General features: G+C 45.5%; 2 protein-coding genes across 5 annotated transcripts; both read left to right on the forward strand.

Moving 5' to 3' along the window:
* The first annotated feature begins 1,417 nt into the window (after nt 1-1,417).
* LOC143147975 (uncharacterized) lies at nt 1,418-6,466 on the forward strand. 4 transcript variants are annotated; one of them, XM_076313762.1, is made up of 3 exons: nt 1,418-1,889; nt 3,560-4,788; nt 4,877-6,466. In XM_076313762.1, exons 2-3 carry the CDS (start codon nt 4,693-4,695, stop codon nt 5,072-5,074), a joined length of 294 nt encoding a protein of 97 aa, XP_076169877.1. In that variant the 5' UTR covers nt 1,418-1,889; nt 3,560-4,692; the 3' UTR covers nt 5,075-6,466. The 4 variants fall into 4 exon arrangements, 2 of the variants coding, with proteins under 2 accessions (XP_076169877.1, XP_076169876.1); XR_012992376.1 differs by having other exon boundaries at nt 1,435-1,889; XR_012992377.1 differs by having other exon boundaries at nt 1,435-1,889; nt 4,906-6,466.
* Nucleotides 6,467-7,970: 1,504 nt separating this feature from the next.
* Nucleotides 7,971-11,301, forward strand: LOC143148257 (uncharacterized). The gene is made up of 2 exons (XM_076314430.1): nt 7,971-9,774; nt 10,392-11,301. The coding sequence occupies exons 1-2, from the start codon at nt 9,597-9,599 to the stop codon at nt 10,610-10,612; spliced, it is 399 nt and encodes a 132-aa protein (XP_076170545.1). The 5' UTR covers nt 7,971-9,596; the 3' UTR covers nt 10,613-11,301.
* The last annotated feature ends 736 nt before the right edge of the window (nt 11,302-12,037 follow it).

A 12,037-nucleotide genomic window follows, 5' to 3' on the forward strand; every position in this document is an offset into this window, starting at 1 on the left:
CACGCTTTGCCGTCTACTTGAGTATTCATCTAGACTTTCATAACCATTTAAGCGCTGCACTCGAGTATACTCGAGCGCGGGACACAATTTCCTTCCGCGTACCCGAGTTACAGAAAACATCGAGCAAACGCAACTTTTTCACTCCTGCGGGCAATTCTCCAAGATTTTTCGTCACCTTGTTCGTTGAACGCTGACGCGCGTTCGAACAACGCGATCGAGTATTCAGGTTACAAAGTTATCGGACTTCTGTTCCGAAACGGTCCGTGACTTTTGTAAATTGAAAACAGAAGGCTATCTTCGTATAATCTATGCACGTCGAGCGCGATGTTTTTCTCCTACAGAAACGAATCTCCATACATATGCATGAGAAACTATAAATTATAGATTCATTCCCCCGGTTTTCAATTCCACGTCTTTGGACGTCTTATGACTCCAGGAGGAATCAGCAGAATTTTTCCGCTGATTCCATATTCATGTGTATTACCGCGTCGCCGTAAGAAAAAAAAAAAAAACAACAACAAGACGCGTCTCTTGCGAACGTTCGAATGCACTTCGTCGAGTGTAGTTGGTAACGACTCTATTCGAAACCTCGCGTCTTTCCGTATAATGCCATTTATTGCGTAACAATGGTAATTTCAAACTGCATCTTCCGCACTTCGAAACCGTAATGTTAGACTGTGCAACATCTGGCTTTCACCGATGTTACAAAGCACACAAAGAGATAACTCTCCGTAGACGAGTATCTCGATACCGCTAAACACGGTCCTCGGATAATGTCTGTTATTAATTTGCAATGAGTGTAATGCGACTTCTGCGCTGAATACGGTCGCGCGACGCGGGTAAAGGCATTGCCTAATTAAATTTGCCGTTACCGGTGATGTTAACGCAAGAGAATCGCAACGTTTCCCGTCTCTTTCTTTCGCGCTCGTTCTCTCCTTCGGCGACATCACGAAAGCGTTGCGGCACTTTCTCTGGGCTGCGAACTTGTTCCCACAATGCAGTACCGGTTCAACTTCCACGAAACGAATCGAAATGTTGTCACAGATGGATAATAACGCGTACGATAATCCTCGAGGTTGCCCGATCGCGTTGTTCCCTGGTTTCGATTTTTTCCGTAATCCGAACGAGACCTTTTCGATGAAACGATTCAAGATTCGTAAACGCACGGAAAAGGGTTCGTTTCTTTCGAAGAGCGAAGCGTATTTCAAAATTCGAAGCGCATCGTCGTTAAACGATAAGAAAATGTTCAAAAGGGGCTGTTGCCGACCGATAGGAGAAAAGGAAAGGTTGCCAAGAATCGATAACGAGCGGAGCGAAAACCAAATAGGTTCCGCGAGTATGACGAAACGACGACACGAAGAGGGACGAGCAAGGTCCGGCGAAAACAGTCGCATGCTCGTGAGCTGCACTTATTTCGGGAAATTAACGGGTATGGAAAATGTCGAGAGGGGGAGATGCAATTTAATCGTTATGAATTAAGCGCCAGGGGACGTAATTACGCGCGGAACAAAGCGCCGGCCGCGCAGTCCGCGTCGAAGTAAATACGGAAATATAATGGTACAAATTTGTCGCGAGTGCAGGGCGCTGCTGCATCCGTTATCGGCGACCATTGCGAGAGCCCACGCGCCGACTACAGGTGGGGGCTCGCGAGTGCAATTTAAAAGTCCATTTGTTTCTGGATAACGTCAGGAAACGCCGACGCCGCCGGTACACGCGTTTTATTCGAAAAATACTATCGCACCTGTAAAACGGTGCACGGAGTAATACGTAATGGTTGCGCGTGTTCCGCGAACGATGAGTTAAAAATACGCATGGTGAAACGGTGAATAAATTTCGCGGCCGGCCGTTCGATGGCGGAGGAAGATTATAGGGCTTGGAATATGCGCGATGTAAGTATTATAAATGCAGAACGCAACGCGGACCGCTAGCTTTGCGCAACCGCGATTCGTTCGTTACGTCCGGGTACATTATTTCCAAGTTTTCGACCGACACTTACAATCGGTCTAACGTAATATAATCGCGATAATCGTTTTACGTCGCGCGTACACCGCGACAAAGGAAACCGCATCGTAGAAACGGCTCTTTCGACGGAGCGCGATTTTCGTCGCTCGAAATCGACTCGCAACGATCTACGTTTCGCTCGCGCGCGATCGAAACGTGATCTTGATTCGGTATTCGTCGCGCGATGCGTGCATTCCGATAACGATATCCATAAGTAGATTTTTCGTAATCGTGAACCACTCGAGACAAAATATTTTTCAACTTGCATTCAACCAGACGTGAAATATCTTTAACTTTATCGTCGCGGAGCGAACGAAAAACGTTTATGCACCGTTGCAAATGTATTCCCGACACGTTCAACTTTACAATGTAATCGCGAGGACTCGTAAACCGAAATTAAATAAATGAAACGCGCGTCGACCGGGCGTGCAGTAAGTTATATGCATCCGCTCGAAAAGTTATGCCAGCTTATGCAAACCTGTTCGACGAAAGATTAATGGAAATTTTTGGCATAAATTGATGACCGCGCGCGCCGGTTGCGGGCAAACAAATTATCTCCAGTCGTCTCGTCTTCGCCGAGTAACTTGCCAATTAAGGAATCACACTTATAAAAGTTATTGCTCGTTCGGTGGCCGCGTCACGCTCTGTTAAAATTTATTTTCGCGTAGATCGTAATAGGTTGTTCGATGAGTTTCCTCGTTCGATGAAACTTATCGAACAGTACCGTTCGATGTAGTACGTTTTTATAAAAGTGAGTCGGTAACTTTTTACAAAACTTATCGTACAACCTAGCAGCTAGCCGCGTTGTCGCGTTTCTAAATACAATTCTCGACTTACGACATACTTTCGTTCGGTAACCTTGGTCGTAATTCGAATTTCACCGAAAAATGCGTCAAACAGTTTCTGTTCTCTTTTATCGTTAATTTTCGTATATTTTTCCCGTTCCCTTGTTCACGGCCGGTAAAACCGAATCACGAGTCAAGGACTACCTGTAATTTGTCAGAAACCGGCGACGATTACGTCAGAGACGTATGTATGTTCCATTTTGTAACCCGAAGCGACGATTCCGCTTCGCGCATGCGTACGTCCTTGAGAGATCGAATTGACCAGCACACTTCCAGCGTGCGTCACGCAACGCGCGATCGAGGCGGTTCTCTCGTTCGTTTTCGTTGCGCGTAATAATACATTATATTCTCCGTCGTCGACAAACGAGATCCTTGAGTACGCGCAACACGCACGGTTTTCACGACTGTGAAAAATCGTTCGATCGTCGTTTGAAGTTTGCTGCGTATTTTCGGGCATCTCGTTACGAGATGGATCAACGAACGTTGCCAGCACCGTCGTCAAACGAACCAGTTCGTCGTGTTTCGAACGCTCGCGACCGCGACGACGTTTACGTAAGAACGATGAGAAAATCGCAAACGCGGTTATTCGTAGCGCGTTCTGCATGCGGATCGTGATCCAATTAGCAAAAAGCGATTTCTGCGAATCGCGAGCGAGTTTCCCGAGGCGGTTTGAAATTCTTGCGTTCACGGAGCAACATATTCGATATTTGCAGGTTGATCCAGGTAATCGGTTGCGAGACGAGAGAGATACGGACTAGAACGTAGTGTATTGAAACGATCGAAAGAAGCAGGAAGGTTATTGACAGTGCGCGCTTTGTTTACGCAGAAGTAGGGATACATCGATGCTACCGCGACGAGTAATGCCGATGCAGAAACGTCGTAGAAGCAATTAGTATAAAAACTTTCCACGAAACGACGACACGCCGTTGCTTCCTGTCATCTCGCAAGGAACAGGTTACGGTATCGGCGATGAACACCTGTGACGTCACTGTGCACACGTTGCGTCGTCACTTGCTCGCGAACTTCGAAGCGTTCGTAGGAAGGGAAATTATGCAACGTGAATTCAATGCCTTGCCTTTTGCCAACTTCATCGACGAAAGTATATCCCGAACCGTATATACCTCGTCGGACGCAGAGTTTAACGAAACTTTACAGCTGATTGAAAAAACTATGGCGTATTTCAACTTCGAGGGAAATATCGCGAATCTACGCAAATCTAGAATCATAGAGGATATTGAACAATTTCTCTTCTTTAACGGTCGAAACACGATCAAAGACTTCCAAAATTTACCGTGTATTTCGGTAAAAAGACTTCTCGACATTTTTTCCGTTCAAAACACTTTCCTTTCTCGCGGAAGATAAAAGAATTTCGTACCTTGATCCCTGGTAATCGATCGAAGGCGATCTTGGCCGTAAATTCAACGTTACAACGGTGTTTCGCGTTTCGACTCGTAGAATGTCGCGATTATCCTAGCACGACCTTCCGAATCGTCGTTTATATTAATTTTACAGGACAATAAATCTCGTTGCCAAGAACACCGACGTAGATCGTATCTACGTATTACCCTAATGACCCTTAGTTCCCGTGATGCTTATCGTCGCGCCGTGTTAAGAGATCACTCGGACTCGGATCGTTTTACCTACCTTGCATCTGCGGCTGCACGAACCGCGATGTTTAATGTATGAATTATCACGGGGATAAGACGCGCGGAATATAAACTGGCGCCATTATATCGTCGCAACCGAACGAAATGTTTTTACGCTCGTCTACGCTCCGAGTCGTCGATTTATACGTCGCACGTGGTTCTTCGTTGCGTTCCATTGTCGGCATTTGCGATGATGTATTATGAACCGTTTCAACCGGCGTCGAGTTATCAAAATTCTCGTAACGCGAGATTTTTCCATTTACATCGAACGCGAAAACAAGAGTTTGCTCAAAGGGGTAAGTACAAATATCGAAACTCGTGTCGATGTTAACATGGAACGCGATGTTTTTAATGCGCGCTCGATGTGGGTGTTTTCGTTTTCAGAAGACTACCAACGCGAATTCTGTTCACAGAAATACTGGACCGATACTCGATCGACGGTTATCAACGATACCGGGATCGATCGATGCAATTATATCGAAAACGATTCGTAATAAATCGACGAGTCGATCGATAATGTCTCGATACGTTTTAACACCGCAGACAGTAATGCGACAGATCGTTACCTTATTCTGGCAATAATCGATCCTTCCGCGTTAAAGATCTCCGAGCAAGACCGGTACGAGTTTTCTGTTACGGTCGTGTATCGGAATAACGATATAAGCCGGCGCTCGATGGCCACAAATTTTACTTATCACTGGAACTGCGGATTTTATGAATTTATGGCGTTCACGATTGTGAAAAACGAGTACGAAACGTATGCGGAATATACGGGCTTACGCAATATTAAATAATATTATCGTATTTATTTATGAAATTGCGCGATAACGTACACCGTAAGTGGGTAAAATCCACAATCCACCGGTCACATTTCGAGATACACGTGTGCCTATGAGAAATATGCCGTATACGGTACGAGAGTCTCGAGATTGCGTACGAAGAACCCGTTACGGTAGGTTCTACACGTTCGTGTAAAGAAAGAAAGACGAACCATGGAAGGAATTCGGAGTAACATCGAGTCAGAAATTTTACTCGGCCTTCGTACGTCCCCTTGCGCAACTCTCCCTCGTGACACCGTAGAAAACAAGAGAGAAACGTGACGCTGGTTAACATAGAACGCGGTGTATTTATGTATATGCAAAAGTGAATAATGTTTGTACCGAAGGACGAGTGTGGCGAGTATAGAACTATTGTACAAACGACTTTAACTTTAACTTTACGTTCGGATAATGAATGCAGTGTGGTATTACGTGTTTTGTACACGGTAAGGGTGAAGAGAGTCAGAACGATAGAAATGTACTGTATACTAGGTTGTTCGATAAGTTTCTTTGTTTCTTCCATTGTAAAGAAATACTACGACACTTGAACTTTGAACAACTGTAAATGTACGAACGAGTGGACAGATCTACACGAAACTTCACGCATGTTCATCGAACAGTGGTATCATCTTTAGGAAAATAAAACAACGAATCTACTCGTAATAACTCCATTTCTTATCAACCTATCTTAGCAACCTATTATGTATTATAGAGTGAGAAGTGACCATTGTGTTATCGTACAACCACATTTTTCTGTTCACGAATTACATTTCTCATCTTGTTAATCAGGGTGGTTCGTTACTATCCATCCTCGCAGGAAGAGTTCGGGAAGAAATTGTGACATCGAACGTCCCGATCAGCTTTCGTAAGATCCGTAATTAGCAAAAATGGCGGCCATTCTCCACGTACTTCTCGCGCGTGGACCATGCTCCCTCCGAGCACGTTCTGTCGTCTTTTCGAGCGCGTTCTTTGTCTCGTTCCCCTGAACCGCGAAACGATGTTCCCTCTCCCACGTCTCGTTTTTAACATTCGAGTTAATCGATCGAGGCTCGAAACCCGCTAACCGTCGCTGAACAGTTCATTCGATTTTCGAGGGCGTTCATCGCGCGGGCGTGCGCTCCCGCGAACAAATTTTCGCGGGCTCGTAAACCAAAAACGCGGCCCCACCTGCCGCGTTGTTTCTCGTCCACCGAAGCGAAGTTTGATTCAACCGCGGTGACAACGTTGACACGACGTCGCACTAATCTTTTTTTTGCCGCGCCAGCGGCTAGTCAGCGAGCACCGCGCTACGCGGCTCGTTGCATCGGCCATCTCCCGCCGCGCTGTCCCTCCCTCGCGATGAAACGAGAAAGAAGAATGGACGACAGGGGTGTAGCAAGGAGGAGGAGAGTATACGCGATAGTTTTCGCGTACGCGTATCCGAATCGACGTTAGCCCTTTGCGTTACCATTTCAATTTACGACCGTGCCTGCAGCGGTCGCTGAATTTACCGAAAAATCGAACAAATGTCCCATCTGTCGTTGTTGCTCGAGGACAGAGACCGAACCGTTACGTGGAAGTCTCGAAGATTGATTCTTTCAAGATGCACCGAATAACGGAGAGTACGATCGGTTTTACCAGTGCCAACCGTTTTCGTGTTTGTGATCAGGTTCGAGATCGAACCGTGACGCAACGAGAGGTATACAAAATTTGATCGTCTCGACTGGAGCCAAGGTCCGTTCGAGGAAGAGAGTGCGAAAACGAAAGAGCGACCCACAATGAGAAACAATCGGAGCGAGTACAGAGCTATTGGAATCAGCGCGAGGAACGGTTACTTGCACTTTTATCGTTAGTTATTGTTAATAACGAACAATTATAAATAATCTGTACAATAAGAAAATACGTAAGAACGTACAGTACGTGTACAACGTTCGCTACTGTCCACGGAGAATTCTGGAACCATCTCCACGGACACAGGGATCTTGCTCTTGCAAGACTCACCAAAACAATCCATGGTCCAGGAATGCTACCCAACAGTATATGACCGTGTATATACACCCACGTGAGAATAAACCAAGGAATCTAAGTCCAACCTTCGAACCGAATACTCGTGTCTCTTGCTGAACCTTTTTTTACCACGATTCAACGAAGCGTTAAGTCGAGTAGATTCACGCGATAACCGAATCGTTTCTCAGTTGAAAAAATTCCTGTGATTCGTCTCTTTGATAATCCTTGGTTGGAATGATTTTTTTCGAAATACTTGTTTCGCCAAGCGACGCGCAAAAGTCCCGTAGCATCCGACTCGCAAGGTGTTCGTCGCGTTTGGATCGCGAGTCCTTCGATATCGCGAGTGTCTCTAAATGGCCGAGCTTAGCACCGGCTCGCCACCGAGCCGAAAATTCGAATTTTCGTCGTCGTATCGTACGGTCGCGCATTTTTTACAGAAATGCGCACCCAGTCGCCCAGTTGGCGCCGAAACCATTGATTAAAGTCCGGCGCCGACCCATTTTTCCCCCGTCTCCGTCTCTTTCTCTCCGTCTCTTTCTCTCCGTCCTCCGCATCTCCGGCGCGCTCTCGTACGTCTCTGTCCCGCCCCCTGTCCCCCCACCCCCCGAGCGCTGCACGCCGCGTGCTAACTTTTTGGCAACGAAACGCGACCGCGTTTAGTACCGCCCCGATTGAGAATCACCGACACCGCTTTGGCACCGGCTGATCTATAAACTTGCTACGTTTCCCGTGAAGTATCGCGCCGCCACCGCCTCCCTACCAACGTTTCGCGGCCAGCGACCGCCACCCCCGATAAAGCACGTTCGCGTACGATATCGCGGCCTGGATTCTTTCCCGCGAGCTCTTTCGGCGAACCTTTCCGCGCGATCTACTCCGCGTTGGTCCCCCGAAACGTACATACGTACGGATCGAGAAATTCCACGACACTTGTACCACATGGAAACCTGGAGAAACGTCATCTGGACCGAGGGGATTCTGGTACAGGGCGGTTCAGAGATAGTGAACTGCAAACAGGACCCAGACTCCGTCCAATTCTACACGAGAGATCCCTACGTTTAGCCGCTGAACACGGTTCCGTGTTTCGTGAAATCTACGTACCAGCGGGAAATATACAAAACCGCGTATACGGGGAATTTTATCGTGTAAAAGTATGTTTGTTAGAGATCTGAACGAAAATATAACACACTTTAAAGGAAGGTGTTGAACGATTATCGAAGTTCGAGTAGCTGCAGCGTTCTTTATATCATTCCTGTTCAACGTGGTACAGGGTGTTTCGGAGAGTCTAGTACTCCTATCGCGGGGCCACGTCGTTGTTAATATAATCTAACGCGTGGAAAATAGGTTAGTTTTCCCAGGTAGTGTCGAAGCTTTATTCCCGTGGTCCGTAAGGCGTACGAGAAAAAAGAAATCATTCGTACAACGTACGTGTCTGATGGTTTTCGACACGGGTTTTTCCGAGTAAAGCGTTTCTTTTTAGTATCTTTTTTTATACACTGTTTTACAATGTCGTTCTCCCTTCCTGAAATCTTTCACGCGTCTCTCTGCGTCTTTCTTTTTCGTATTCCCTGTTGGTCACGTCGGAAAAACAAAAGTGCATCTTTGGTTTTCAAACGAACCTATGTGGGTAATTAAATTCTTACCGCTAGATTCCGATTGGCTGCTATTTTGATACGATGCGAGGCGAGGCGAGGCGACGCGACGCAGTCATTTGTTATTTGACACGTTGTCAAGCAAACGCGTAGATTTATCGCGGAGCGTTACACCATTGAAGAACGTGCATTCATCGTGAAAGTTTCTATTGTAAATGGGTACACGTTGACGTTGCGTGCAAGAAACTTGCGCGAAAAACTCGCAGACCACTCGATCCGCAAGCCCCGGATTAACAAAACAACGTGCGCAAATCTAGTAAAATTTCCTCGGCGAACTTCACAGGTATTCTTTCTTATTAAGTTCCTCGTCTGTCAAATTACGCAACAGAGGTTCAACACCGGATAGATATATTAAATAAGTATTTCTCGCGACGATTTTCAGTTTCGAATCACCGGGCAAGAACCCGAAACAGGATCGAGTACTTTTCTGTAACAAAAATTAACGAACAAAGTGGATCGTTGTTTCCACGAACAGTGTTGTACTCGTAACCTATTCGAGACACATGCTCTTATCGTTTCGAATCAGTCACGATCACGTGGTTTTGTATACGCGAAATTCTTTGAGCGGAACGCAGAGACGCGTCCGTTGAGAAAAAAGAAAAACGGAGGAGCAACGCGAGGCTGCGTCTCGAAACGATAAGCGACAGGAGGATGGAAACTCGAGACAACCACCGTCGACTGATTTCATTTTTTTCGCAAGAATCCTCCGATAATCTTTACGCGAGGCAGCCAGCGTACAACCCGTCTTACAAACCGGTCGAAGACACCGTTGAGACAGTAACGAACCGCGTCGATCGAGAGAGAATCGTTTCAGCGGAAGAAAAGGACGGTAAGTAGACCAAGACGAGATGCGAGTATCGCGACAGGTTGGATTTCGAAAGATATCGATGCGTTAAATCGTACGTTATTGCATCGTTCGCGACTTATCGCGTATCGATCCGCGTTTCGAGCGAGTCGTAGCGGTGTCAGTTTTCTTTATCGAACACGCGCGTAGCTAGTCGAGTTGGTAACTTGGAAAAGATTTCTTCCCCTACCAAGAGCCCTTAATTTGTACGGTTGGTCCGTGATGTCAAAGAATTGTAAAATATCAGCTTTGAGCTCGAACGATTATCAAGATATTAAATATCGAAGTCCCTGTGCTCCAGCGATACAACGTCCGTGTCACTCTTCCACGATCTTGCTTCTTTTAAAGAATATCACATTGCTCTCCGTACCCATCGCAGAGAGTATAAAAAGGACCGATCTAATACGACTCGTATCTTTCAAGACTTTCTTTCTCCTTACATTACGGGACTCTACGTCTCATCGCGCGGTTTTATCCCCACCGTGTTCGGACCACTCCCTCGGGGAACCTTTTCCAAGTTATCCAGTTATACACGACCTGCCGCGATATTTGCAGACATTTGCAAATAGTAGATTCTCAACGGTTTTGCTATCTTATTCCAGACACCTGTGTGACTTTTTGCATCCTCGGGGTCGTTGTTGTTGCTGCCGCCCTTGCCGTGATCGTTTTCGTTTTGTACCTCGTCGTAAATAACGCGCACAGTAATCATCTGTCCCGTCGAGCGAAAAATACCGATCGCGATCAAAAATTGCTACTGATCACGAAGATATTTAATTCGACCATCGGAAAGAGACTGGCAAAGCACAACAAGACGTATCAATGAATCGCGAAGCTTGCGTTTCCGAGAACTGTACAGTGCAGAAATATATTTAGACTTTTCTAATGGGAAACGAACCGACGTAGAAATCGCAGTGCCTATTCTCATTATTTTACATCGGTGTTCTTAATCTTGTACAATACTTAATGTTTAGCGCGAAATACTACGAACAGGGATAAGGTGCAGTTGCACAATATACAATGGTATCGATCTTGAATTTGTACCGCTACATTTAACAGCCACTCGTGAGCCAAAGATGCATTGTACAGTGATGTATGGTACGCTTGGTAAACAGTCTATTAACGTCGCTGTTTCTGAAAGTCCTCGCATTACTCAATCCCTTTGTGCGATTCGAACGATCGCGACTCTCAATGTTTTCGATTCTCCGTTTATTCGCATGTAAAGTGAACCTTGATATCCAAGCTTCGGATAACGAAAAAGTAAAAGAAATAATTTTGCGACGAAAAAAAAAAATATGTTCAACCCGGTCCAGGCTGTTTCGTCTGAACGTGCACGAGGATCGCAGAGCAGATAAAACGAACGTCACGGAAGTGAGATAGTTTAATATAGACACTCGTATTCGAAGTAATTGATTCGATGTACTTTTCAATGTATATACCTACACGTCTATCGAGACAGACGACATTGATCCCTGTCTAGGTACAAATTTCGAACAACGAAAAAAAGATAAATAACCGTGGATTATTAGTACCGTAAAAATGATACAATCGAATTATATTTCCCGTTGAGCGAATAAAAGTTTATCTAAATAATTGTTCAATCGAATATAAACGTTGCAAATAAAGAGTTATACAAATATTTCATTCGTCCTCTATTATTCGAATAAAAATCTTTTCGTCTCTGTTCATCTATCGCAATAAAAACCACGTTGAACACGTCGTTGTTACGAAACTGTCTACGCGCACAATTCGAAGCTTAAAGGTCGATTTAGAAAACGTTCTGGAAACGAACTGCTAACTATACGGAGTATGGATTCGCATTCTCTAAAAATTGTTTGAATTTTATCACTCTCTGGAGCGACGGTGGCTAAGAAAGTGTCGGTTTAAAGTTTAAACTGTTGCGTTTCGCGATACGATTCCGATTCGGCTACAGATACTCGGAACGATTAAGAATTTGCACGAGAAGAAGATCCTCGAGCTGGAATAGAACTACCTAGAAAGGCTCGGCGCGGTGCATACGAATTACGATACTTTTCGTGAAAATGTTATTTCATCGGAAAATAACGCACGATCGGTGTTTCGCATTGAAAAACGCCACCGCGCGCCGAAAACTCGTTCGCGGCGATTTATTTTATTTGCGAACCGAGGATATGAAATTTAAATACGGTAATACAATATTACGGAAAACACGGGGCGCGTGTTTACGCGAGCGTTTTATTTGCGTCGGGACAACGAAGTCCGAGAATCGAAA

This window comes from Ptiloglossa arizonensis, chromosome 6, assembly GCF_051014685.1.
Source record: "Ptiloglossa arizonensis isolate GNS036 chromosome 6, iyPtiAriz1_principal, whole genome shotgun sequence".
NCBI lineage: Eukaryota > Metazoa > Arthropoda > Insecta > Hymenoptera > Colletidae > Ptiloglossa > Ptiloglossa arizonensis.